Genomic DNA, 27121 nt, shown 5'->3' on the forward strand with positions numbered 1-27121 from the left:
CACTAGGTCCCCCCGTGTGGTTCTGGGATTTTTGTTCACCGTTCTTGTGATCATTTTGACCCCAGAGGGGGAGATCTTGCGTGGAGCCCCAGATCGAGGGAGATTATCAGTGGTCTTGTATGTATTCCATTTCCTAATAATTGCTCCCACAGTTGATTTCTTCACACCAAGCTGCTTACCTATTGCATATTCAGACTTCCCAGCCTGGTGCAGGTCTACAATTGTGTTTCTGGTGTCCTTTGACAGCTCTTTGGTCTTGGTCATAGTGGAGTTTGGAGTGTGACTGTTTGAGGTTGTGGACAGGTGTCTTTTATACTGATAAGGAGTTCAAACAGGTGCCATTAATACAGGTAACAAGTGGAGGACAGAGGAGCCTCTTAAAGAAGAAGTTACGGGTCTGTGACAGCCAGAAATCTTGCTGGTTTGTAGGTGACCAAATACTTATTTTCCACCATAATTTGCAAATAAATTCTTAAAAAATCAGACAATGTGATTTTCTGGATTTTTTTTTTTCATTTTGTCTCTCATAGCTGAGGTTTACCTATGATGAACATTACAGGCCTCTCTCGTCTTTTTAAGTGGGAGAACTTGCACAATTGGTGGCTGACTAAATACTTTTTTGCCCCACTGTACATCGTAAATCCATAAAGCCCCAAACAATTCACCTCAGTTCCCCTCCTATGGTCCATAGCTCCAACATTGGGTTTTACAGCTCAACCAACCCCAGATTGACAATAACACTCTGCTCTCACATTCTACTCCTTGAATCTTCTGGGACATTTGAGGGATTTCCAGCCCAATGGTGCACATCCTTTAATAGTCTACATTGGCTGCACCCGCAATTATTTTTTCCCATATTTAAGGTTTATATATTTATATATAAATATATACATCGTTATGAATTCAAACACCTGCTCTTTGACGACAAGCACCTGTTGTTTACTCAGCCACATGCCTGTGGCGTAGAAAAACTCATTTTCTGAATAATATATATCATGTGCAGTGTGTGTGGAAATAATACATGTTGCTGGGCCTCAGTAATTCCCTCCGCTCCTGTGAGTAAATGACAGCCGTGTGTACCCAGCGCTCCCTGGGGGACAGGGGAAGGGGGGTTGTAACAGGCCTAATATGAATCCCCCCCCCCCCCCCCCCCACCAGGTAAATGTCAACCCATGCACCCTCCCCATCTGTAAGACCCCTCTTCAGCCCAAAGCAGACCCAAACATGCACACAGAGACACACACAGACAAACACGTCAACACACATTCCATCTGCTTCTTGATGTTTGACAAACTCCACCTCCTGTCACCTCTCTCCGTCTCTCCATCTCTCCATCTCCCGTACTCCCTATATCTCTGGTACCCATCCGTCCTTGTAGCAAACATCCCTTTCTGTTTTACACCCAGCCAGCACTGTGAGGGGAGGAGAGGAAGGGGAGGGGGAAAGAGCAGGGGAGAGGAAAGGGAAGGAGAAGGAAAAGACAAAAGACTGGGAAGGGGAGGGGAGGAAGTCCAAGCAAAATATTAAGGAGATGAAGAGTGCGGGAGTATATGGAAAGGCAAAGTAAGGTTATAATAACAGTGTGAAAATAGCGTTGTTGTGGGTGGTTGACTTGTCACTGGGCCAAAATCCTCTGCTTCAAAATGATCACTATTAGCACTAATACACGTAGACTATGACACAAGTGGGCACATAGGATCTATGTACCTGTTAATTCAGACAGCTCCTATATCCTGACTCTACATCCCCATAGCCTCAAATTTGAACTTCCTTTGAACTTCATCTCTCATCGCTTTTGCACATAAGATACACGTTTCTATGAACAAAAACAAACTGTTTGCCAGTTTCCTGGGCGATAAGTGCGGTGTCTACGTATAGTGTGTTTGTGTGTGAGTGTATGTGAGTGTGTGTGTGTGTGTGTGTGTGTGTGTGTGTGTTTGTGTGTGTGTGTGTGTGTGTGTGTGTGTGTGTGTGTGTGTGTGTGTGTGCAAGTGGTATCTGAATTACCAACAGGTGTTGTGGATAGAACTGAGCACAAAGGGTCATTCCACCCTCCCACACACACTGAATGTCATCCGATCCTCCGCCTGCTACACACACACACACACACACACACACACATGCACACACACACATACACAAATAGCGCACACACACACATACAGAGCAGATACATAGAAAGCACACACCAACACAGCGCGGTACACCAAGAAATGTGGCGTAATCTCCTCCACTTGCGTCGTCTATATTGTAAGTTGGAGGCGACGGAGGAGAGGTTGGCTCCTATGTGGAACAACACCGCCAGCGTTTCTCCTATCACCGCCAGGACGCTTTCAATAAATTGCCATGCAGAAAATTGATCCAATTACATGGATTTTTTCCCCATGATAATAATAATATATGGCGTTATATCCTTTTTTTTCTTATTCATGCTTATATTCAATCCGGCCTCAAAAGGCATTCAATATCCTTTTCACAAGTTGGTGGACCAATAATGTAAATACTGCATGGTGCCAAACAACCCAATGATCAATCGACTGCTCTTGTGGTTAGAGGTGCTGAGGGTGGGGGTGAAGGTGGTGAGGGGCTGGGGGTGGTTAGGGTGGGGGTGAAGGTGGTGAGGGGCTGGGGGTGGTTAGGGTGGTGGCGAAGGGGATTGAGGTGAGGGGGGCTGGGGGTGGTTAGGGTGGTGGCGAAGGGGATTGAGGTGAGGTGGGCTGGGGGTGGTTAGGGTGGTGGCGAAGGTGATGGAGGTGAGGGGGGCTCGGAGTGGTAAGGGTGGGGGTGAAGGTAAGGGTGGTGAAGGGGGTTGGGGTGTTGGTGTAGCCAGCTGGTGAGGCTGCAGTAGGGGCCCACATTGGCTCTCAGCCGTGCCATGGGCCGGCCTCTGTCTGGCCTCCTCTGCACGGCCTGGGGGGAGACGGGGGGGGGTGGGATCCGGGTACAGACGGGGGGAGCGACAGGGCACGCAGGCATTGTTGTGTGTAGACGCTGAGTGTAATACCATAATGTAGTACTGAGAGGCAGGTGAAGGGTTCATGTATAACCCAGCTCATTTGAACCTGTAATTGGCAGTTGGATGGAAAGCACTGCATGAAATGGTAATATGGGGTCTCGCTGAAATGTTTGCCACGTTGTGGATGTCTGTTACAAGTGTAGTAAGATATGTTAAATATATTCAACACTTCTTCACTCTCTCTCCCTCTCAGATTGGTCCGGTGTGGAGCTGAGGCTCAACTCCAAGGAGACGGGTCAGATGCTGATCAGCACAGAGGTCAAGTTCTACAACTGTAGCGTCCACCAACTGTGAGTCTGTCTCTTTTATATGGTTTACATCGCTCTCTCTTTCTGCCCTCTCTCTCTCTCTCTTTCTCGCCCACTCTCTCGCTTTCTCTCTCTCTTTCTCTCTCTCGCTTTCTCTCTCTCTCTTTCTCTCTCTCTCTTTCTCTCTCTGTCTCTCTTTCTCTCTCTCTCTCTCTCTCTCTCTCTCTCTCTCTCTCTCTCTCTCTCTCTCTCTCGCTCTCTCTTTCTCTTAATGTGTTTGGATCTCTCTCTATCTCTCTCTCCCTCTCTCTCTCACTCTCCCTCTTCCTATCTATTCATTTGCTGTCTATTTGGCCTTCAATACCAGACACCACTGAATCAATGTTGTGGGAATTAGTTACAATTCTCCCTTAACCTTGGCCGCCCCCTAGTCCGTCCCTCACTCTCCATCTAAAAATACTCCCCCTGCCCCCTGTGGAGACTAATGCAATCTGATCACTGCTGATCTCGGAGCCTCTGAGCAGGGAGCGTCCACACCCTGCCCTAATGATGCCCTCCTCCACACACACACACACACACGCACGCACACACACCCAAACACACAGACACACACACACAAGCAGACACACAGACACACAGACAGACACACGCACACACACACACACATACACGCACGCACGCGCACACACACACACACACACACACACACACACACACACACACACACACACACACACACACACACACACACACACACATACACACACACGCACATGCGCACTCACACATACACACACACACATACACACACAGAATCTGAAACGAGCTTTGCCTCCAGCTCCACCAGCACCACCAGCACCACCAGCACCACCATACCCACATAATCACACCATCACAACTATCACATCATGGGGATGCCTAGTTGCCTGCTGATGTGAATCGTGTTCAAATCAACCATTTCTATGTATATACGGTTATTTAGTTAGAACTAGATGATATTTTATGACTGCAACCCCGTTGATAGTAAAGCTCGATGTGGGTCTTATCCGATGGTGGTCTAAAGGCCTCTGTGACCCAGCTGGAGTATTGTTCAGAACAGAAACCCCGAGAGATGGAGAGGAGAGGAAATGGGAAGATTACAGTGCAGAACATCTCATGGGTTCAAGAGCCACAGCCTGTAGTTCCATCCTATTATTATCCCGTACACCCCCAAACAAAATCATCTTCCCACTTCTCTTCCTTTCCTGCAACTCGGAAACAGAGAGATGCCACAGGCTGCCACGGAATGACACACAAACACACGCACACACACACACACACATACACACACACACACACACACACACACACACACACACACACACACACACACACACACACACATACACACACACACACACACCGCTGCCCCATGTATGGTGCAGACTGCTTCCTTTGTTTTGACATGGTGGAGCTGTCTGAGAACCCTGTCTGAGTAGCACAGGATGCAATTACTCCCCCCCGCATCAGTTAATCAGCAGCAAGCTACACACACATGCACCAATATGAAGGTTGTAGTGGTATTCACTTGCAAATAATGTGCTTCTAACAATGACGCCTTTGTGCTTCCTCCCTTCTCTTGCACACTATATATATATATATATATATATATATATATATATATATATATATATATATATATATATATATATATATGTATATATATTTGCGCACACTATCTGTATTCAGTTCCTTTATTTTTATCTCCTAACAAATCTCCCTGAATTGCCGCCTTCTCCTGAATTAGTCGAGGCTCGCCGGAGATCTTCCCCATGCCGCCGCACCGATGAATCTTTCAGAACAATAAACAAATGGGCAAAATTCAGTCAGCTGGAACTCAGCGGTAGTGCGTCGGCTTGTGTGTGTGTGTGCGTTAACGAGAGGGACACAGAGACAAAAGCGCAAGTCCGAGATGGAGCGAGCGGGAGAGCGAGATGGGGAAGCGACGGTATATAATGGCCCCTTCAGCAACGTGCCGGTATATGTAGGGCCATGGAAGCCATCAGAACACATTAGCATCCCGCGGGAATAGCCTCCTGCCATATACGGGCTGCATGCGGGGTGCTGCGCGGAGCATGCGATGGGGGCCCCTCTGGGTGGCGCCGGGGCCCCCGGACATGCGCTAACACGCGCTTCTGCGGCGTTCCCTCGTTACGCCATCCTCACCCCTTACAGCTCCACTCTGTGCGTCCACCCAGGCTAACACCGGGCAGCACTGTCACCACAGCATACACACACACGCACACACACATACAGACTGCACACACACACACACACACACACACACACACACACACATTCACTTACTCACTCACTCACTCACACACAGACACACACTCAAACTCACACACACATACACACACAAACACACACATATACAGACACACACAGACACACACACACACACGCACACACCCACATGCAGGCGCTCGCATTTGCACACAAGCACACCCTCATAGTTCAATCGTTCACCCACGTAGGTGCACACACACAAACACACACAAACGCACGCCAAATAGACGCATGCATGCATACACGGACAGACACATATAGGTACAAACACATGCACACAAACACACACACGCACACACATTCCCACTTGCAGGCACACACATATGTCTACAAGCCATTAATAACACCGACGCTCTAACAATACCAGGGTAATGGTAATTGCAGGATTATGCTGTGCGATGGGTGTGGGTGTGAAGCGTGTCCGGCTAGCTAGTCCCATCGCTTCCCCCATCCCTCCCTCCCCTCATGCGCACACACACACACGTACGCTGTGTGTGACAGGACATCTGCACAGGGTGTTGGTGTGGAGAATGAAATGAGCAGATAGATTTTGGCACCGCAGCCATGCAGCACGGAGCCAAGCACAAGGGCAGCAGCAGGCGACCGCTCGGGATGTCTGCTCATTTCCTCTAGTGCTAGCACCCCACCCCCCCACCCAACACACACACAAACACACACAAACCCAAACACCACACACACACACTCCCCTTGACTTGTCTGCCATCCTCTCTGACTTTCTCTCTCTCTATCTCTCTCTCTCTCCCTGTGTGTGTGTGTGTGTGTGTGTGTTTGTGTGTGTGTGTGTGTGTGTGTGTGTGTGTGTGTGTGTGTGTGTTTGTGTGTGTGTGTGTGTGTGTGTGTGTGTGTGTGTGTGTGTGTGTGTCTGTCTTTCTGCGTGTCAACATGATGCCGGTGCAGGTGTCTGTCATGTGTGAACAGTGCCTTCCGCTGCCACTGGTGCAAGTACCGCAACCTGTGCACCCACGACCCGTCCAGCTGCTCCTTCCAGGAGGGACGAGTCAACGCCTCTGAGGTGGGTGCCATGTCTAATTATATCTCTCTCTGTGTCTCGCTCTATCCCTCTTTTTCACCCACCCTCTCTCACCCACTCTCTCTCATTCTCTCTCTCTCATTCTGTCTCTCTCTCTCTTACTTTTTATTTCTTTCTCTCTGTCCATCCATCATTCAATCGATCTTCATATCTATCTATTCATCCATCCATCCCTCTGTCTGTTTGTCTGTCTGTCCGTCTGACCGTCCGTTCCCCCTCCTGCAGGTCCCACTGTAGCCCGGGCCATGTCTTCTAAAGCCTCTTTTGTTTCTGTATCGGCGTAACTCACTCACAGCTCTTGTTCTGAGCGGAAGCAATTAAAAGTCTATTATCCCAGTAGTAAGTGAGCTCAGTGCGTCTGTTAACAATGACACAGGATCATTCTGACCGAGGCACCAGAGACGCCGGGAACACTCACCCGCCACTGCCAAGCTCGCCTTAGACAGTCCGCCTGCATGCCGTCTCATTGAGTGGGCTTTATATTTGTGGATGCATTGATGCAGGTTGGAGACTGCTTCAATGTGTGTTTGTGTGTGTGTGTGTGTGTGTGTGTGTGTGTGTGTGTGTGTGTGTGTGTGTGTGTGTGTGTATGTAGGTTCTTTGATCCTATAACCTTGTGGTTAAGAACAAAATAAGCGGTTCCCTTTTAGGGTTTCAAGTTACACACTGACCAGCGACCCAGGGGGATTGCCTCTGAGGAAACCACAAAACCACGCTGCTCGCTGGAGACCCGTCACAATGCACTGAATTCATATAGAAGACCAAGCCCCCCCCCTAATAGTAGACCAAACGTTATTCGATGACAAGTGGCCTGGTCTACCAAGTTTTCATTGGTCAGATGGTCGCAGGAACATAAAAAGCTGCACCTTGTCAAAATGAGGTCAAACCTTTATGTCTGGACCGTGAATGAAATCCTTGGAACACTCAGAGTCACAGTCACAGACAGACATTAACGTTGCGGTTGTTAGTAGAAAGTAGGCTGTGTCAGGCAGGTTAACCAAAGGGGGGTGATCGTTGGAGAGGGACGCAACCCTAACCCTAAAGGACGAAAAATGTGTTAACAGTGTTACTTATAACATTCTTAGCAAATTACGGATAAGCTTTCTTTGTTATATCATATACCTGCTACGACTAGTCAGCTAATGGCTTGAATTGACTTCTAGTCGTCTATGCAAATCTTTATTCTGGGAAAGCCCTTTAGACAACGTCTGAAAATCTGTACATTCACACACACACACACACACACACACACACACACACACACACACACACACACACATAAACACAAATACACAAAGAGACACTCATAAAGCCTGGTTTGTGTAAATCCACAACCTTGTTGAAGAAAATCATTCTTTTCAACCACTTTGTTGTTGTCAAAATCCATCAGCATTGTAGCCCTGGCCAGTGCGTTCATAGAATGACGTGAGATGCGATATATTATATCATATATGAGCTGATGTGAGTCTTTTGAAGGCTGGAAGGATTCACACACACATTTCTGCAGCACTCCCAACACTGCTGTGGTGTTTTTGCTGACAGAGTCAAGATGAAACCTCTGTCGTGGATCACCATTTTGTGTCTCCAATGGGTTCTGTTTCGATTGAGTGACCTCCTAGTACATGAATAAAGAACTGTCAGTGTGTCCCACTGAAGCACTGGCTGTATCCTTCTGCCTTGCCGAATATACGTTTATATCGCTCCTAGCATGTTTATTCCACATCGTTAAAGTAGAACAGGGTGATTGTCCGAATGTGTCTCCTGACTCTAGTCAATTGAGGTCCATTTTATTTGTACAGCCCTTCGCAGTAACAGTCCAAAAGGGCCTCACAGGCCACAATATATTGCCCCAAACCCTACTTATTTTTTTGAGAATTTAATTGGAATAGACTTTTGTTAACGAACAGTGGTATTTTATTTGTTGAATTAGATGTTTTGTTCCATGTCTTTTTATATGTTGTATTTGTATCTTTACCACTGATGTAAACCAAATTCCCCTTTTGGGACGAATAAAGTACTGAACTGAACTGAACTGAACTCCCTCTGGGGGGCAAGGAAAAGTCCTAATGATCCAGGGCCTTGGGAAGACGAAGGGAGGACTGATCCCTCTTTTCAGAGACGGCCGATATAGTGCCAGTATAAGCTAGACAAACAAAGGCTAATTAAGATGAAGGATAGGAAATACAAAAATCAGTAACCACTTCAAAAATCAATCAATCAATGTACGTGGGCAGTTATCACGCTCACTCCAACCGACCTCTGACCTTTGACCCTTGTGTGCCCCCCAGGACTGTCCTCAGCTGGTGCGCTCCGAGGACATCCTGATCCCGGCCGGGGAGGTGAAGCCCATCACGCTGAAGGCCCGGAACCTGCCCCAGCCCCAGTCGGGCCAGCGGGGCTACGAGTGTGTGCTCCACATCCAGGGGGTGAGCCACCGCGTCACCGCGCTGCGCTTCAACAGCTCCAGCGTGCAGTGCCAGAACAGCTCGGTAGGTGCCCCATACACCCCACCACACACACACACACACACCGCCACACACACACAGCCACGCACACATCGCCACACACACATCTGGTGGCTCGATGACTTTCCTGAAGGAGTCAGACAGCAGCCGACCGAGGACTTGCTGGGATGGTTGTGCTGGGACTCGAAGACACTTGGTTTTAGCTCCAGAGTACACCGGAAATATACATAAAGGTTCTTAAAGTATATAGATGGATAAGTTGGTATGTTTTTCTGGTCGATTTATAGTGGTTACAGACACACATACGAACTAACAGACACACACACACACACACACACACCCACACACACACACACACACACACACACACACACACACACATACTTATGCATCACCTGCCTCAGTCCTTAGGAGAAATAAACCTTATTGGCAAGGTGTTATTTGTGGTCACACATAGAGGAACACACTGAACCCTGCCACCGTTCCCTTGCGTTCTATTCCTTGCTGTGATCGCTGTCACCTTCCTGTCTCTCTCTTTCTCTCTCTCATCTCATATTATGTGAAAATTAACAAAATATATATTTTAAAACCCATGTGGGACATTGGAGGCACTCTCTTTGGCTTAGATAATCCTGGAATTAAATTTACATATTTTATTAAATACCTATCTGTACTTTCCTTGGGCAGGTTTTATTCTCAAGGGATATGACGTAAGAGAAGGAAAAGTTTATTTTTTAATAAAGTGGTGTTCTCCATCTCTCTCTTTGTCTCTGTCTCTCTGTCTGCAGTATCTCTACGAAGGCATGAAGATCAGTGAGCTGCCTGTGGATTTCTCAGTGGTGTGGAATGGAAACTTTATAATCGATAACCCGGAGAACATCCAAGGTAACCCAACCCCTACTCTCTGTCCTCCTTCATCCCTCTGTCTCGTTTCCTTCACTCCTCTTCTTTCAACTAATCTCTTCTCCCTCTTCTACCACACACATAAATAGACCCAGTGTCCCGTCTATCAGTGTGTGTGTGTCTATAGTTGTTCCCCATGCTTGTGTATCCCCTTCTGTCATCCCTTCATATGCATCTCCTGCTGTGTGTGGGTGCGTACGTCATTGATGTATGCATAGGTGCATCTGTGTGCTCCTTGATGTATGAATAAATGCACTAACACGCGTCTCCGCGTCTCGCAGTGCACCTCTACAAGTGCGCGGCGCAGCGCGACAGCTGCGGCATGTGTCTGAAGGCGGAGCGCAAGTTCCAGTGCGGCTGGTGCAGCGGCGAGGGACGATGCACCCTGCGGCACCACTGCCCGCCCATGAACCCCTACACCACCCGCTGGCTGCACCTGGCCAGCAGGAACGTCAAGTGCACCAACCCCCGCATCACCGAGGTCAGTGAGGCGGGAGGCGGGGGGGGGGGGGGGGGGGGGGTTGGGAAGGGAAAAGAGTTTCCGCTTCAGGTCGAGGGGGCGTAGCTCTACTCGGTTCCCGTCGTATGAGTGACGCCATTGACAGGGAGAAGGTCTGGATTGCATGGAGGGGCAGGCCAGAGGCCGGTCTCTGCTGTGTGCGGTGGCCTGCGCTGCCCATCCCCTCGACAGGCAGGGGCCGAGAGTATATCCATCAGGGGGGGGCCCCCTGGGGAGCCGGCCTCACTTCTGCTGTCTCTCTCTCTCTCTCTCTCTCTCTCTCTCTCTCTCTCTCTCTCTCTCTCTTGCATTCATATTCAAAATATGCTTTATTGGCATGAAAGTTATATGCTGCAATGTTGCCAAAGCAATTGCATTAAAAATAGTGTAATGAACAATAAATCCTTCTCTGTCTCTGTCTCTGTCTTCCTCTCTCTCTCTCCACCACTCTCATTCTGTCTATCTCGATCCCTCCCGTTCTCTCTTTCTCCACCTCGCTCATTATCTCTCCCCCTCAATCGCTCTCTATCCCTCTTTATCCATCTATCTTCAAAATAAGGGGCTTTATTGACATTGAAGATGGAAACACAATATCAATACTTTATATTTATTTGAAGTCCTCCTCGCCTCATATCATTGTGAGAACCATTTGCACTCCTACCCTTGTCTGAACCTTTCCTCTGTGCCGGGGTCTGACGTTATGCAACACTTCTCCTCCCTGCCTCTTTGATACTACGTTTGGAGCGTTGCTTCTAAAAAAAATCATCTGAGCATGTCGCTGAGGGGAAGCCATTTTTGTGGGGGAATGAAAAGACAAAAACAGACACTTTGAATAAGTAAACGCTCCCAAAGGGCTAGTGGGTCTCCACAGCTGTAAGCTATTTTATCTGGCTGCTCACACACATAGTGCTGCTCTTCCGGCCCTCCCCCCACCATCCTCCTGGAACCTTCCGGTACATGTGACCGCCCTCTGTAATGTCGATGTCAGGAAGCACTCATCCACCACACCTACCACTCAGAGGTCGCGACCTGGAAGGGCCTATTTGTTTTCGCCTTAATGGTTGGTGGCTGTGTGTGTTTATATATGCATGTGTGTCTTGTGTGTGTTGGTGTGTATATACATGTGTGTTTGTGAGGGGGAGGGGCTCTGGGCTGTTATTTTTTCTATCTCAAGGTTGCGCTCTCTGTCCAGGGGGGAGTTGAGAGCGTTTAATTAGTTTTAGTAACGCACCAGCGCGTCGTGTTTAACCCGGCAGACCTCTCCTGCTGCAGCGTCGATACATCGCCCGTCACCACCCCCACCCCCACAAGCACCCACCACCACCCCCACCATCGGTGGAGGTGTGTGTTTATTGATATACATTGTTGTAGATTTACATCCATTTGTTCATGTTCTTTCCAAGGACAGCTATGACAATAGTTTGAACGCTCAGCATGGCCTCTCTCCGCAGGAAGGGTGCGTGGGGTTGGACCCGGTCTCACATCAACAACACAGATGAGAAGGAAATGGAAAAACGCGGTGGGGGCTTTATGTAAAGCAGACAGCCTGGAGCATACACAGGGGTACGGCACGAGGAAGTGAAGAGAGGGAGGGAGAGACATAGAGAGTGTTATGAATGTTCAAGTTCAAAAGTGTAATGTAGCTAGGAGAGACTTTGGCTGTCTTCTTGTTGACTCGTTCCCATTCATATTTAACTCACCCAACAACGCACGCTAACACAATCTAGAGTAGAGTTCATTTTGTTTTTCAAAGTTAATCAACCTCACTTCTTCCACGGCTTCATCGTTTTTGTGGTTGATAACTCTTAACATTTCAACCAATCTCAGCGCTGCTGTACATTCGCTCACTTTTGCATCATCCAATCGAACCACGCAGGATCAATTGAAGATGACAATGAGAGTGTGTGGCTCTCCATCACTTTAATGGGAATCTCCCCGCTTTCCAGGTGGGCTCAGCCCGCCCCTCCCCAGCCATGCCCAGATGGATCCCCGAGGTTGTCATTTATTTTATAAAAAGAAATCTCCGGTCGCATGCGTGGCGCCGCCGTCAGGAGCTTATTTGTATACATAGCGGCGCATTAGTAGATGTGCCTACCACAAGATGTGTCTTCTGAATAATGAATGTTTCTATTAGGTGCCGTAAGACCCCTCCCCTCCCCCCCGCCACATCCTGGTGCTAGGTTATTAATATTGAAGAGATGTAAGCCCTCACTAACAGCACGGGGAACAACATCAAATGAAGCTGGGAGGTTGGGGTGGGGGAGGGGGGCTTCAGAGAGCATCTCCACCAATCAGCTGTGGCCTGGGCTCCTCTGTGGGCTCAGAGCAGCCCAGCCTCACTGTGGTTGGTGCACACATCTGTTAACGTAGGAGAAATGGTGTTCTCTCTGCCTCGCTTGCTCTCTTTGTTTCGCTCTGCTACCGACACAAGCCAGAAGCAAACATGAAGTATGAGTGTGTGTCATGTGTCGTGTGTCGTGTGTCGTGTGCTTGTGTGTGTGTGTGTGTGTGTGTGTGTGTGTGTGTGTGTGTGTGTGTGTGTGTGTGTCTATGTGTGTTGATCTTCCGAACATCCTGAGGGTTGATGTTCCTGTCATTAAGGGGAGGCTGAGATCTATTCTTCATGGCTGTGAGCTCTTCCTGCATCATACACACGCACACACACACACACACACACACACACACACACACACACACACAAACACACACACACACACACAGATAGACAAATTATTGTTCGTTCATTGATGCTCTAAGCAAGCACGAATAATATATAAGCAAGTGCATGTGCACATAGACCAATACATACACAGATATACAGTAGAAGGCTGTTTGGTCTAAGTCCTCCTTTCTCACCTAACAGCATCATTCTGTCCTCATCTGCGTTAAACCCCCTCCCCATTCCTCACCGTCTTTATCCCTGCTCTCACTGGGAGACTTTTAAGAGCCAGTAAAATATTTAGGGTGTATTCTGTCCAGGAACAAGTGATTACGGAGGTTTTATCAAGCTCATTAAATTGTAATTAACAAAAAATGTGTTGTGCCAGAACCGAGGCCCAGAGAACAGCGTAGATGAGCTGTTGTACGTTTTGCTATTGGCAGCAAGGACGTATCTGACGTTATGAAAGTTTCCAACCACAGTCAGAGTGACACACACTTTTTTTCATTACTTTTGTTTCCATTCCTTGGTTGTGACAGTCACCAGCAAGAAAAGGTATACAGTGTTATAAGGTAAACAATAAGAAAAGTCCCACTTTAGGTGTTGCCAATAAAGGAGATGTAAAATTGAAAAAAATCGTTGTATAGAATCACAGTGCTAACTGATAGCCTATGTGTGACACAAACATGATACTTTGAGTTATAGACATGCTGGCTGACCTACTGAGCTCAGTTTATTGACCTTGACCAACCCTCAACTCTGCTTCAACTCACTCCCTCACCTCAACTCTCTCTGCACCCTCCCCTCAACAGCCTCCACCTGTCCAGCACTTACACGCAGGGCCACGGCGCTCTCTGGGTCTCTCTCCTTTGCCATTTTCTATTTGTTATTTAACAAACATCTGTGTCTCGAGTTTCCCGGTCCGAATAAGCCAAGTCTCTCTCTCCCAATAGCCGGGAGATTATCTGCTAAAAGGGGAACTTCTATTCTGGAGGCTTCTCCCATGGATTAGAATTCAAAGAGCTTCTCTTGTCTTCTCAATGTAGGTCATCGCACCCCTCTCTACTCGTCCGCCAGCGTTTCTTTATTTATTTTAAATCCCCCCCACGTCTTAAGGAAGTTAGTCTAGTCTCGTGTTCTCCCCGGCCACCACCATGAGTCCTGCAACTGGAGATAGAGAGATATATATAGATGTGAATTAGAGAGGGAGAGAGACCCTACAATACTATGTTGCAGTCTATATACAGTTTTTACTTATTTGCCTTTTTATTTCTTACTGCAATGTTGACATTTAATGTATATTAATGTATGTATATATATATATTTTTATGAAATGTTGCAGATAAGCAGCTTTGTATCTTTTATTGTAAAAAATGTGTAAGAGATCTTGAATATCAGAGAGAGAGAAAGAAAGAGAGAGAGAGAGAGAGAGGGGGGGGAGAGAGAGCATGAGTCAAAGCGAGAACATGACTGTAAGGGCACAAATGTGAGTGAGAGAGAGAGAAAACAAAATAGCATGAGTTTGAGAGATGGAATATGACAGAGAGTGAGAGAGAGAGAGCGCATGAGTTTGGAAGAGAGAGGAGTGCAGGTTGAGCTGGCTGTTTGCTAGGAATGACCCTCCATTGACAAAGTGACAAAGCCAGGCCGGGAAGCGGCTCTGAAATGGATTACACGGGCAGGGCAGAGTGGCAGTGGGCCCGGGCTGGGGGGGAAAGATGTTCAGAGATGCACTCTCTTCCTCTTCCCTCTGAGGGTCAGTGCATTAAAGGCAAAAATGCCAGCATGGCCTGCATCCGCACGTGCAGAGTGTGTCGAAGTGTTTGTGCGTGTGTGTCTGTGTGTGTTTGTGTGTACCCATGCGTTTGTGTGTGTGTGTGTGTGTGTGTGTGTGTGTGTGTGTGTGTGTGTGTGGGAACAAGATGACGCGCGAATCGAAGTAGAAACAGGGATTTTTATGCTGTTGTACAACAACAAGGGCCACATAAAACAACAGCCATAGGAGAGCTGCCACTCCCTCCTGTTCCCTCTTGACCCCTCAGCTCAAGATGGCTCGTAGGGTGTGTCTCTGAATGGTCCATCTCTTCCCCTGTGATCATGTGCCGGTAAATGACTTGCCGATGCGCCGCTCTGAGCCATTCATGAGTTCCCCGCATGGCTCCTGGCCCCGTCGTCTCCCCAGTCACACCTCTTAGTGTCCCCGTCTCACCTCTCTGTCACCGCAGGGTTCCCGACCACTCAGCGCCTCTCCTCCCCATCACCGCTGCCATTCTCTCTCCCTTTCATTTCCAATCATCCGACTCCGTCCCTCCACGTCTGTCTCTCTCCATCGCATGTCTTATTTTTTATTTTTTCCACAGTGCTTTTATCTTTGTCTTCCTCGTAATATGGCCGTCTCCCCTGGCTCCCCTCCGTTGCTTATGTAACCATCAGTAAGTCTACTCGGATGGCCGCCGCCAGTGCCTGACATGGATATATTTAGTTGTCGTGCACGCCCTCTCCCACCACCAACACCACTCCCTTCATGCCCATGCAGCACTCAAAGATTCATGTATTCAGACCCCCGGGCACTTCTGTGACACACTTATTTTACATCCAGAGCAATTAATGTCCACTGAATCTAGATTACAATGTTGGCGCCCCGCTGGGAGCCATAGTAGGGGACGGCGAGGGGGGGGGAGCGAGGGAGATTATGGCACCTCTCTAAGGGGGCCAGCCTCACGTAGTCGAGGTTGTGGCTCCTCCAGCAAACACAGTTGGAAAAATAATCTGGTTGGCTGCTCCTGTTGTGGCGTAAGGGCTGCTTGGTGTGTGTGTGTGTGTGTGTGTGTGTGTGTGTGTGTGTGTGTGTGTGTGTGTGTCTGTGTGTTTGGATGTGCGTGCACGCGCGTGTGTGTGTCTGAGAGTGAGTGTGTGAGAGTGTGTGCGTGCGCGTGTACATGTGTGCGATTGGGTTTGTTTTGTTACCTCAGCCTGCATGGCCAGTAATAGCTTATTGATTGTTGACATTGCGGCAGCAGCTACGCCCATGGCAGCGGGGGGGTCATCTCTGCTCTCTGCACAACACCGGCAGAATCTTCTCCATCTTCTTTTACTCCTCCCCTCCTCCCGTCCCCACCTGCCCTCTGCTCCGCCCTTGCCTCCCGTTTGAACTCCTCTCTATCTGCTCTCTTGTATATCCGTCTCTTAATTTCCTCCCTTCGACCCTCTCCCTGCTCCCTCTCCCCCCATCTCCGTGCCCGGCTCTCTCTCTCCCTCTCTCTCTCCCCCACTCCCCCTGCTCTGATGAGAGGGCTGGACGCCAGCCAGGGCGGTGCCCCCAACAGGGCTCTGCAGCCTGCCACCTAATGCCAAGGTCATGCTGGGCAGCCATATTGACTTTTATGTGGAGGTGGTCTGTGCTAAGCGCTAATATGGCCTCTCGTCGGATTTAAAGGCCGTGGCAACAGCAGGAGCATCATATAACGAGCAGGCCTCTGTCCAGAATCTTAATCATACCTTCTAATTGGTACTAATAATGCACTTTTTGGTGGAGAAATATGTGAGGTTATGTGTAGTGGGCTGTTTTTAAAAGGTCATTGTGGGTGTGGACTAACTTCTATTTGAGAGAGTACCTCTTATGTGTGATGAGGGTTTACAAGGGAGTCTGCACAATGCACCGATGAATGGTGTGCTCCTAACTCCTGGAACAATTAGCTTTTCTAGACTACATTGTATTCATAACAAGTGTCTCTCCTTGGTCTCCAGGTGACGCCGGTGGCTGGACCTCCCGAGGGGGGGACGAGGGTGACCATCCATGGGATGAATCTGGGTCTGTCCTTCGCGGACATGGTGGGCAACGTGGAGGTGGCCGGCGTGAGGTGTGCCCCTGTGGAGGAAGGCTACATCATCGCTGAACAGTAAGTCCTCCAGCTGTCACTCACCGGGACTCTACCCGGATCATACATCATAACACATCAGATCCAATAGTGTGAGGGCATGCATGGCATTGCAATGTAGACCATAGTAGGACTCAAACCCCTAACCCCTTGTGAATGCCATGCCCTTTTATTACTCCACCGGTACGTGTGATGGATTGATCTGTCGAGTCGTGGTGTGTAATGTTTTCTTTTCTTATTACTTTGATAAAATATAAATCATTATAGCTAACAACAGTTAGCTTCATTATCCACTACTATTTGCTGCATGATGCAAATGGCAAAGATTCTGCCCGGGATGCTGGCGCTAAAAACACATACTGCCATCTATGTGTAGTCAGTCATTGACCCGGGGGATAAGAGTCGTCTCCACAACCCTGTCCTAATGAAGACTGGAGCTGTGCTGCCATGGGCCCCTGACACGCCTGTCTAGCCGACCCTCGCCCCCCCGACGCCCCCGACCCGTCCACCCACCAACCCGAGCCCACCGCTGTGCTGCAGCCCATCCTCCTTACAAACAGCTAGCTCCAGCTCAGCCCCCACGCAGCAGCTGTGTGTGTTTACCTCGTGTTTACCTGTGCTAATTGTTCCACTAGCATCCCATTCTGGGGGTCTCGCCCCCCCGTCCCCCCCAACACCCGGCAGCTAGCAGCAGAAAGCTCCTCTCAAGTGATGAATAGTTTGTTTTGTAAGTAGCGCACTCGGAGACCCCCTGCTCGGAGCCTCTTCTTCACCCCAGAGACGTGCAGAGATACGCTGGCTGTCCCTGCCTCTTCGTCTGACAGCAATGCCCAGAAGACAAATATGCTATATAAATGAAGAGGGACGTTCAGCCATACCTAGTGTAGGGGAAACCTACACAACGTAGAGCTGGGGCTCTATGTCTTCTTCTCTCTCTCTTTGTCACCATCTCTCTTTGAGTCTGACACGTACACTCTGGCTGTCCCATTAAACGTCCTCAAAGGAGCCTTTAACCTTAATTCTCTTTCTGGCCTACTTTTGATTCCGGTAAGCGAACAGCTCAGCACTGTCCAAATACTGTAACTCAGAGCGTGAGTCCCCCGTCACTCCCCTCAATCTATATCCTGCTCTCTCTCTCTGTCTCTCTGTCTCTCTGTCTCTCTCTCTCTCTCTCTCTCTCTCTCTCTCTCTCTCTCTCTCTCTCTCTCTCTCTCTCTCTCTATCTCTCTCTCTCTCTCTCTCTATGTCTCTCTCTCTCTCTCTCTCTCTCTCTCTCTCTCTCTCTCTCTCTCTCTCTCAATAACACAATGTGTTTATGCTCGATCTAACAAACACAATTTCGCACCCTATATCCTCTTGATGAGGTTAAAGTAAAGGCTTGTGCAGTTGAATCCTAGCTGAATGATTACATGTTTAGTCCCTAGACCATATAAAAAAGAACCCAAATGCCTAATACATATGCATCTTTGAGTTAATTCCTAATCCTGTCCAGCTCCTTAAAGATCTGCATTCCCTATAAGTCGCTTGGATCACAGTGACCTAAATCGTTTCAAAATGTCCTTCGAAAAAGTCTCACTCTCTCGCTCTCATGCACAACTGAAACAAGGTGCAATGGTGATGTTCCCTCCATAGACCCGCCTGCTATTCCGTCTGTTATCTGTCTTCAAACAAATCCCATTGGCAGGACTAGCGAAGGAGTCCAGTCGGTGAAGACATGTCTGTACCCACAGCCTCCGTCTCGTGAGCAGGCCGCCTGAATTGAAATGCAGTGCATGCCACCGGCTGTTACGGACAATTTATCAGCAGTGTGCCAATCTGAGAGGACTCTAATCTGATGGAGAGAATGCTGCTTGCTTCACTTTTATTTCCATGTTAAACAGAAAGTGTCAGGGTTGGGGTGGGGGGTTGACATAATGAACCACTAGACAAACTCAGAATGAGTGAGCTGTTGTCCTGAATCACGGTTGTTTTGCCGACCCCGTCACTCTATAAACGTTCATCCAAGATCCCGTTGCAGGAATGTTTCTATGTTTATAGAGCGGGGGTGTCTGCTGCCTACGTGACCTGATGCTTTCATAGGCTCATTAGGAATCAGAGGCAACATGAAACCAAAGCAAGTGTTCATTTGGTTTTTATCTTTCGCGCTTGTATCCACATTCATGCATTTATTCAACAATTCAACTCTGTTTTTAGTGAGCATAACATTCCTACCAATCGCAGGGCTAGATCACACACTAGGTACTCCCACAGTAGCCCGTGAAACCCTTCATGTTGAAGTCCCAACCACTCTCGGCTCTGTTCTACATTAGAAACTTGTTTTACCTGGAAATAAACCTCCAGATTCACTCTGAGTTCTGCTTCTCATCATCTTTAAATACACTTATCGAGAAGGGAATCATGTTTTTTTGCGACACACAGTTGTCAGGGTTTGTTCTAGGGGGGTGTGTGTAACAGGGTTTGGGATGCCAAAAGGGAACATTCTATGTGATTAACTCCAGCATCATGCTGATTCGAATGAGCCCTTGGGGTTGACAGTAATAGCGAGCTGTCCTGGAGGACTCTGCAGTAGCCTAACTTAAGGTTAAGGAGCGGAACAAAGCACCAGGACTACAAGCCCCATCAGACAGTCCCTCTCTCCTCCACCTGCTCCAGCAGCGCAGCGCTCTCCTCCGCCTGGTGGATCCACGCCAGCTCTCTATCTCTCTGCCCCTATATCTCTGTCTCTCTACCGCTCTCTCTCTCTGTCTCTCTACCTCTCTGCCACTCTGTCTCTCTGTCTCTATGCCTCTCTCTATCCCTCTCTCGCCGTATCTATCTATTTATCTATCTATCTCTGTCTCTATGCCTCCCTCTCTCTCTGTCTCTATGCCTCTCTCTGTCTCTATGCCTCTCTCTCTCTGTCTCTATGCCTCTCTCTCTCTGTCTCTATGCCTCTCTCTGTCTCTATGCCTCTCTCTGTCTCTATGCCTCTCTCTGTCTCTATGCCTCTCTCTGTCTCTATGCCTCTCTATCTCTCTCTCTCTCACTGTCTCTATGCCTCTCTCTCTCTGTCTCTATGCCTCTCTCTGTCTCTATGCCTCTCTCTCTGTCTCTATGCCTCTCTCTCTCTCTGTCTCTATGCCTCTCTCTGTCTCTATGCCTCTCTCTCTCTCTGTCTCTATGCCTCTCTCTCTCTGTCTCTCTATGCCTCTCTCTCTGTCTCTATGCCTCTCTCTCTCTCTGTCTCTATGCCTCTCTCTCTCTGTCTCTATGCCTCTCTCTGTCTCTGTCTCTATGCCTCTCTCTGTCTCTATGCCTCTCTCTGTCTCTCTCCCCCACATGGTCTCCAGGTGTCCCTCGACCTCTCCCTTCCTGGTCTCTGATTGGTCCATGTTTACTTTAATGCTCTGTGGCAAGGGGAGGATAGAGGCGGCAGTTGGCAGTGAGGGGTGGAGTGGGATGATGAAGAGGAGGATGAAGAAGTGTTGGGTGTATTGCTGCAGACTTAGATGGCTCAGGGGACTGTCAATATCTTTATCGATGTTGACTCGCCCTGTAATGCAATCAACGTAATATGAAAGAGTAGAGATGTAGTTTATAAAACAGTTAACAAAAAGGGGAAAACTTTTGTACATGATAAAAAATAAAAGTAAAATGCAATTTCCCCTGGCGGTCGTAAACTTTAAAAACTGCTGATGTGGTCGCAAGGCCATTGAATTAAGGAAAGGGACTTTATCAGGGTACCTGAGGTGTTGGCGGCTGATTGCATTCCATCTTTGTCCCTTGTGTCGCGGTGCAGGATCGTGTGTGAGATGGACCCCGCCCCGCCAGAGAGCCGGCCCGGACCCATCCAGTTGTGTGTGGGGGAGTGCCGGCCAGAGCTGAAGACCCGCTCTTCTCAACTCTACTCTTTCGTGGTACGATGATGAACTCTGAGTCTAAATCGAACAGGGGATATTCCAGAGATCAGAATATGCGTTGCATGGGGGGTTTAAGAGGGCTCACTCAGCCGACCTCAAGCTTATTATATTTTACTTGATTATTTTCTGTGTGCAATTCATTAAAAGCATTTTAAATATCTGACATGCTGCGGCCATATAATGATCTTCATTAGTTGCCATGGCAACAGACGGGCTAATTGATGCCCCACGGTGACTGCGTGAGCGGCAAATCTACTTCAGAATTACCTTTATTTTGGAAATAATCTCAGTTATTAGTTTTTTTCTGATCTGCAACAAATGTTTTAGGGGGACCTCTCATAATGGCCCTCATTAGCCTCCTGTGTTTTGTCACTTTTAAAATGTATTACAAGAAATTTCCTTTGTGCAATTATCGCAGGTACATGTGTTTTTATATGATGAAAACAAAATAAATTAGTTAAACGTGCTTTACAATTAGGCAAAACAGGTATTTTATATTCAACAAATAGGTATTGGACAGATAAAATGATAAGTCCTTACGTATGCATTAATTCCTTATCTATTATTATATTTTAGCACTTAACTCAGTTTGGTTATTTGATGCATTTAATGTACTCGTTTGGTGTTTTATCTTCATTGTTGAATGCACTTTAAGCCGCTTTCAAAATTTTTTGCGTGGCAATGGATGTCGGCTGTCCGGTATTAGAACATTTCTCTATTCAGCTAGATATTTCAAGTTCTCCCAAAACTAAAAGAGTAGAAATGCCCTACTCACGCAGAGGGTCATTTTAATGAAGTTAATCAAACCTTTTGCTTCAGTTTTATGGGTGAGCATAATGAGTTAATTATAGTTGTATGCTTTTTTGTGAAAACTAGCGAATAATTTAGCTTATTGAAAATGGGAGGGTTTAGTAATTTTTGCTACTTGAGTCGGTATGCCCGTCTTCTTAATGTTCTTTCTTTCTCTAAGTCTGTCTCTCATCTAATACAGAGTTGTGAAAATAGGACACAAGGACACTTTTCTTTATGCATTGAGTCATCTGATCCGTGTTACTTAGTTTGCACATTCCAATATGAATGCTAAACGAATAACGTGCTGATACCATTTTGTTTCCTTGAACCCGTAATGGGAAGGGCTGTAAACGTTGTTTTAAAACACACAATTAGATCACCGCGTGGAGAAGTGCTAATTGAGGCGCTGCCTCAGCTCTCCATGTCTCCTGCACTTGTTCTTTTCGTGCGGCTCATTCTCTCTGTCGCTTCCCCTGCCACAAAAATACCACACCCATACAGACACACAAAAACACACACACGCGCACACACCTGTCTTCGTACCGTTATTGCCACCTAGCTCGCAGCTTTCTCTGCCACTCTGCCTCTCACACCTTCACAATTAGCACTCCCTGCACGATTAGCGACAGACGGTAAATACAGATGTTTGTGTTCAGAGACTTGAGCCGCCGTCCTTGGAAGCCAGGAGAGTTTTTGTCCCTTTGACACAATTGGGCGGGCGGCGAGGGGGGTAGGGGGAATTATACCTGAATACTTTATTTTGTGACGCCTGCAATTTTCGAGACACTTTGTTTGTTTCCCAGCGTGATACGAGATGAGACGAGAATCTTAATGTGAACTAGCCAGAGCTCCGTCCCAATCAGTGCACGTTGTTTATCATGTTCATACACGTGAACTTGTGTGTGACTTCATGTGTGTTTCAGAGAGAGAACTATTGTGTTAGCTGACCTTTTATATTTCTGTATTTCAGCATGTCAGTGTGTTTGTTATGCTTGTGTCCCTCCATGTTTGTGTTGAGGAGGAGGAGGCTGTCCAATCCACATTTCCCAGCGTGACTGGCTTTCTCCTCGGATGTATTCTGTGTATTCCCCATGCGTCTGTCTCTGGGCCCGGACTCCCTCTCTCCAACAGAGGCCTGTCTGCCAGCCCGCTGTTGTAAACACTAGTTATTTTAACTCACGTCCAAAAAAAACTCTTCAGACAAGCTCAGCAATGTAAAGCATGGAGGCAGAATCTCTGGGAGACTTTAGGAGCTCTGGGTGATATCCTCTCTTGATCCTCCTACTGCATGCCAGCGGGGAGGCAATGGGCATGCCTGCTGCTTTTGGCTTTGGGTCTGCGGTAATGAAGAGGGTATTTAAGATCCAAATACTATGTGTTGCCTCAGAGATGTAATAACTTCTTCTCATCCTAGGAAAATGTTTAATGCTCTCACCGCCTCTCTCTCTCTCTCTCTCTCTCTCTCTCTCTCTTTCGCCGCCTCTCTCTCCCTCTCTCTCTCTCTCTCTCTCTCTCTCTCTCTCTCTCTCTCTCTCTCTCTCTCTCTCTCTCTCTCTCTCTCTCTCTTTCTCTCTCTCTCGCCGCCTCCCTCTCTCTCTCTCTCTCTCTCTCTCTCTCGGTCCAGATGCCCTCGGTCACAGGCCTTACTCCCAGCAGAGGTCCAGAGTCCGGCGGGACCAAAGTGACCATCCTGGGGGACAACCTGGGGGCGGGCAGCAACGTCAGCGTGCAGTTTGGCAACCAGACCTGCGAGTTCTACGGGTGAGACTCCGCCTCTGGCTACAGACCTATGACCCTATGACCAACACTTCTACAACCACCACTACCACTAGTGGGGGAGTTCACTTCAACTTTATGAGGGTTTTGAGAACCTGTTCATAGAGGATTATTTAGAGGGGAACAGTCCCGCCGAGCTATGCCACTATATATTTCAAAATGTTGAGTTCTGCTTCAAACGCTGATGTGGGAAAATCGACTGTTTCTGCTGAGAATGTGTTGAGAAGTTCAAGACCATTAAATAATACTTCCAAATCAGACCCATGATATCACTGGTCCAACTATTCAGCCCATTGTTCGCGATAATAACGTTGATGCTGTCGGTTGTATACTGTCACATTTTTGGGACAGCACACTCACGAAGCATACAGCTTATTTTAGATAATAGTGATGTGAGCGTTAAATGTATAAATGATAAAGAGTTGAACATTTTGAAATGCAAGCTCAGTCGGTAATAGGAACTTCTCCATTGTATAACAGGCTATTATTTCTGTCTTCTCCAGTGTTTCCCCTATCTCCTCTCCTTGCTCCTTACATTTTAGGCATTAGTGAAAACCCTCGGAGGCAAGCTATCTCTGTCTCTCTAACTCACTCTCTCTCTATTCCTTCTATCCGTCTCTCTTTATCGCTCTCTATTTCTATTGTTTTTTCTCTCTCTCTATCTCCCTGATAAATCGTAATAAGGTTCCGATGACCTACTGCATTGAAGGCCTCTAATAATAGCTTCAAAAAAAAAAATTCTAAAGAAAAAATAAACTATTAACCATTTCGCTCTGCATCATCACCAATCACCAGTCTCGCTTTCTCTGTGTGTGTGTGTCCCTCTCTTTCTCTCTCTCTCTCTCTGTCTCTCTCTCTGTCTCTCTCTCTTTCTCTTCTCTCTCTTTCTCTCTCTCTCTCTCTCTCTCTCTCTCTCTCTCTCTCTCTCTCTCTCTCTCTCTCCCTGCTAGGTATCTATTTAAAGCTCTTTCTGCCGTTGTCTGATTGTAATGTTGAGAGGGTTGAGCAGTCAGGTCAACCTTAATGAGATAGGGGCTAATTACTGGATTTGCCGTTTCACCGGGTGTGCGTGTGTGTGTGTGTGCACGCGTGTGAGTGTGTATGTGTGTGTGTGTGTGTGTGTGTTTCTCTCGGTGGAGGGAGAGGAGGGATTGGGAGGGAATGGGTGGCAGGGAGCCCCGCTGTTAATGAAGTGGGACAAATTCAAAGAAGTAGTTGACAGCGGAAAGCAGATGTGTCACACTCGCACTCATACCATCTCCTCCCATATGTGTGTTTGTGCGTGTATGTGTGTGTGTGTGTGTGCGTTTACATGCGTACTCGTATGCGTCTGCCATTGCATGCATTTAGCATCACCTTCTCCCACATGGTGTGCTTGGTGTCCCCGTGTCAATACTGACGTGTCCCCCGTGTCCCCCTCCTACCCCGGGCAGCCGCACCATGACGGAGATCGTTTGCTACTCCGCCCCCTCCCAGTGGGGGGTGGGCCCGGTGCAGATCAGCGTGAGCGTGGACCGCGCCCAGGTCCGGGAGAGCCTGAGCTTCGAGTACATCGAGGACCCCACCGTGGCACGCATCGAGCCTGAGTGGAGCATCGCCAGGTATGGGCGCCGCGCCGCCACTGATTCTCCTGTGAACACACCCCCCCCCCTCCCTCCGCCGCCCTCATGTTCTATCAACTCCAGATAAGGACTTCCTGCTTCAAGCGTAAGCGTGAATGGAGATAATGAGCAGGACAGGGGTCAATACGTGCTACTTCCATATACCGCTAATCAGCGCGCGGCCGTCTTGCGGGCCTGCCGTCGTGACACGGGCGCCTATAGCTCGTATAGGATGAGACGGGCGACCCCTCAGGAAGCTATTCCTGACGACTTAAAGAAAAACAAACGTCTCTGGAGCGACCGTCCATCTGTGGTGCGCGTTTGGGCAGATGGATCGTCTGCCACGACACAAGGTAACAAAAACACAGCAACAGGCGAAGGAGATGCGCCGTGGCAAAAAAAATAAAAAAGAAGTGGTAAGCGGTAACTCATCAGAGGTGTGAGTCCGCAGCAGACGCCTCGGATATCGGAGCGGGCGTAGAACTCCGCCGTGGTCGGTGGGCCGGGGGGGGGTTGGCAGATGGTTTGGTATTTATAACGGGCTGTTAACGTTGGACGTACACGTGTAGATTTCCTCGTTCTCGCGGGTGAAAAGTGCAAAGTAGTGACGCTCTCTACATCTCCGCACACCTCCTGCACCGAATCTGAGACTGGGCCCCACGCTGGGCTCTGGAGTACTTCATTATGAATCTACAACAGTACAACGTGGACACAGGCTACATGGAGTTCATTCTGCCCGCATGGCTAACTCCTTCTGCTGGGCTTTATTCATCGGGCCAACCCTGACCAGCAGCATAAACACACAAACAATGCAACAACTAACAAGCTGGCAGTCTCCCTCATGTTTATTTTATTTGGTTTTATTCATTGCTGCTCTATTGTTGTGCTCGCTGCACCTTGCTGAATTAACTAGCTGCTAACTAGCTACATGCTAACCAGTCCTACGCTGCCACCAGATAAACCTGTAACAATTGAATGCTGTCCCTGTGCTGGTGTTATAACAAGGCGAAGGTGTTCAGTTCAATATGTTTACTCTATACTCTATACTATTCAATTGTAAATGAATGCCTTGTATTTGGCAGTGTCATTAAGCACACATCAGTCTAGATGAGCTGGTGGGACTTTATTGCCATAAATAGTGCTAACTTAGCATTCATCAGTGTAAACGATCACAGCAACAATCGACTGTCAGTATGCGCTCGAGATCACAATGTGAAAGCCCCATTCATCTTCTCTCTCCCCAAATACAATTTGCCGTGATGAAATAACTCATAGTCATTCAAAACAGCCTCCCTTTAGCCTCCCCTCCCCCCTTCCCCGAACAGTCGTGTTTCATCAAACCCTTTACTCTGTTTCCTCTCCCAGTGGCCACACCCCCCTGGTGGTTACTGGAACCAACCTGGACGTGGTTCAGGAGCCCCGCATCCGAGTGAAGTACGGCGGCCGGGAGTCTGTCAACGTAAGCACCGCCTCTCCTCCGCTACTGCTGCTGTGTTTAAACAGGAAACGCTTCACATCAATCATGGATGACTGCAGTCTGCGATGACTGATGAATGCGCCGGGTAATGTACGCTAACTAGGATCCGCTTGACTCCCTCCACACGGCCCTACGAGCAGCCATAACCATGTTGAGCTGGTGGTGAAACAGGGATGATGGGGGGGGGGGGGGGGGGGGGGGGGGGGGGGGGGGGGGGGGTGCTAGCCGACCCTAAGGCACCCAGCGGCCCGCTCTGCTCCGCCTCTCCCTGGAACCCCATCCGGTCTTTGAAACACTCCGGCTCGCATCTGCATAATGCAGCCGCCGCTAAGGGAGGCGCAGGTCCACCAGCAAGTGTTTAATTAAGAGTTCTCACTCTCCGCCTCCGGCCTTACAGAGTACCGGCTAGTTAGCCCCCGGATCTAGCTCTACGCACGCACACAAGCACTCACGCACGCACACACACACACACACACACACACACCCACTCACACTAAAAGGCAGATATAGACACTGACACACTAAC

The 27121-nt window shown here is 48.3% G+C and overlaps 1 protein-coding gene across 1 annotated transcript in view; it reads left to right on the forward strand.

The window, feature by feature from the left end:
• Nucleotides 1–27121, forward strand: part of plxna2 (plexin A2) — a gene marked incomplete at its 3' end in the record, with an annotated part of 183766 nt that overhangs the window by 117380 nt on the left and 39265 nt on the right. The window contains 10 exon segments of the mRNA XM_079741140.1: nucleotides 3210–3306; nucleotides 6514–6628; nucleotides 8935–9135; nucleotides 9900–9996; nucleotides 10296–10495; nucleotides 16920–17071; nucleotides 20829–20946; nucleotides 23366–23502; nucleotides 24951–25118; nucleotides 26484–26577. Coding sequence (XP_079597266.1) covers nucleotides 3210–3306; nucleotides 6514–6628; nucleotides 8935–9135; nucleotides 9900–9996; nucleotides 10296–10495; nucleotides 16920–17071; nucleotides 20829–20946; nucleotides 23366–23502; nucleotides 24951–25118; nucleotides 26484–26577 — 1379 coding nt within the window.

The sequence above is a fragment of the Pollachius pollachius genome, assembly GCF_949987615.1.
Source record: "Pollachius pollachius genome assembly, chromosome: 8".
In the NCBI taxonomy this organism is placed as follows: Eukaryota; Metazoa; Chordata; class Actinopteri; order Gadiformes; family Gadidae; genus Pollachius; species Pollachius pollachius.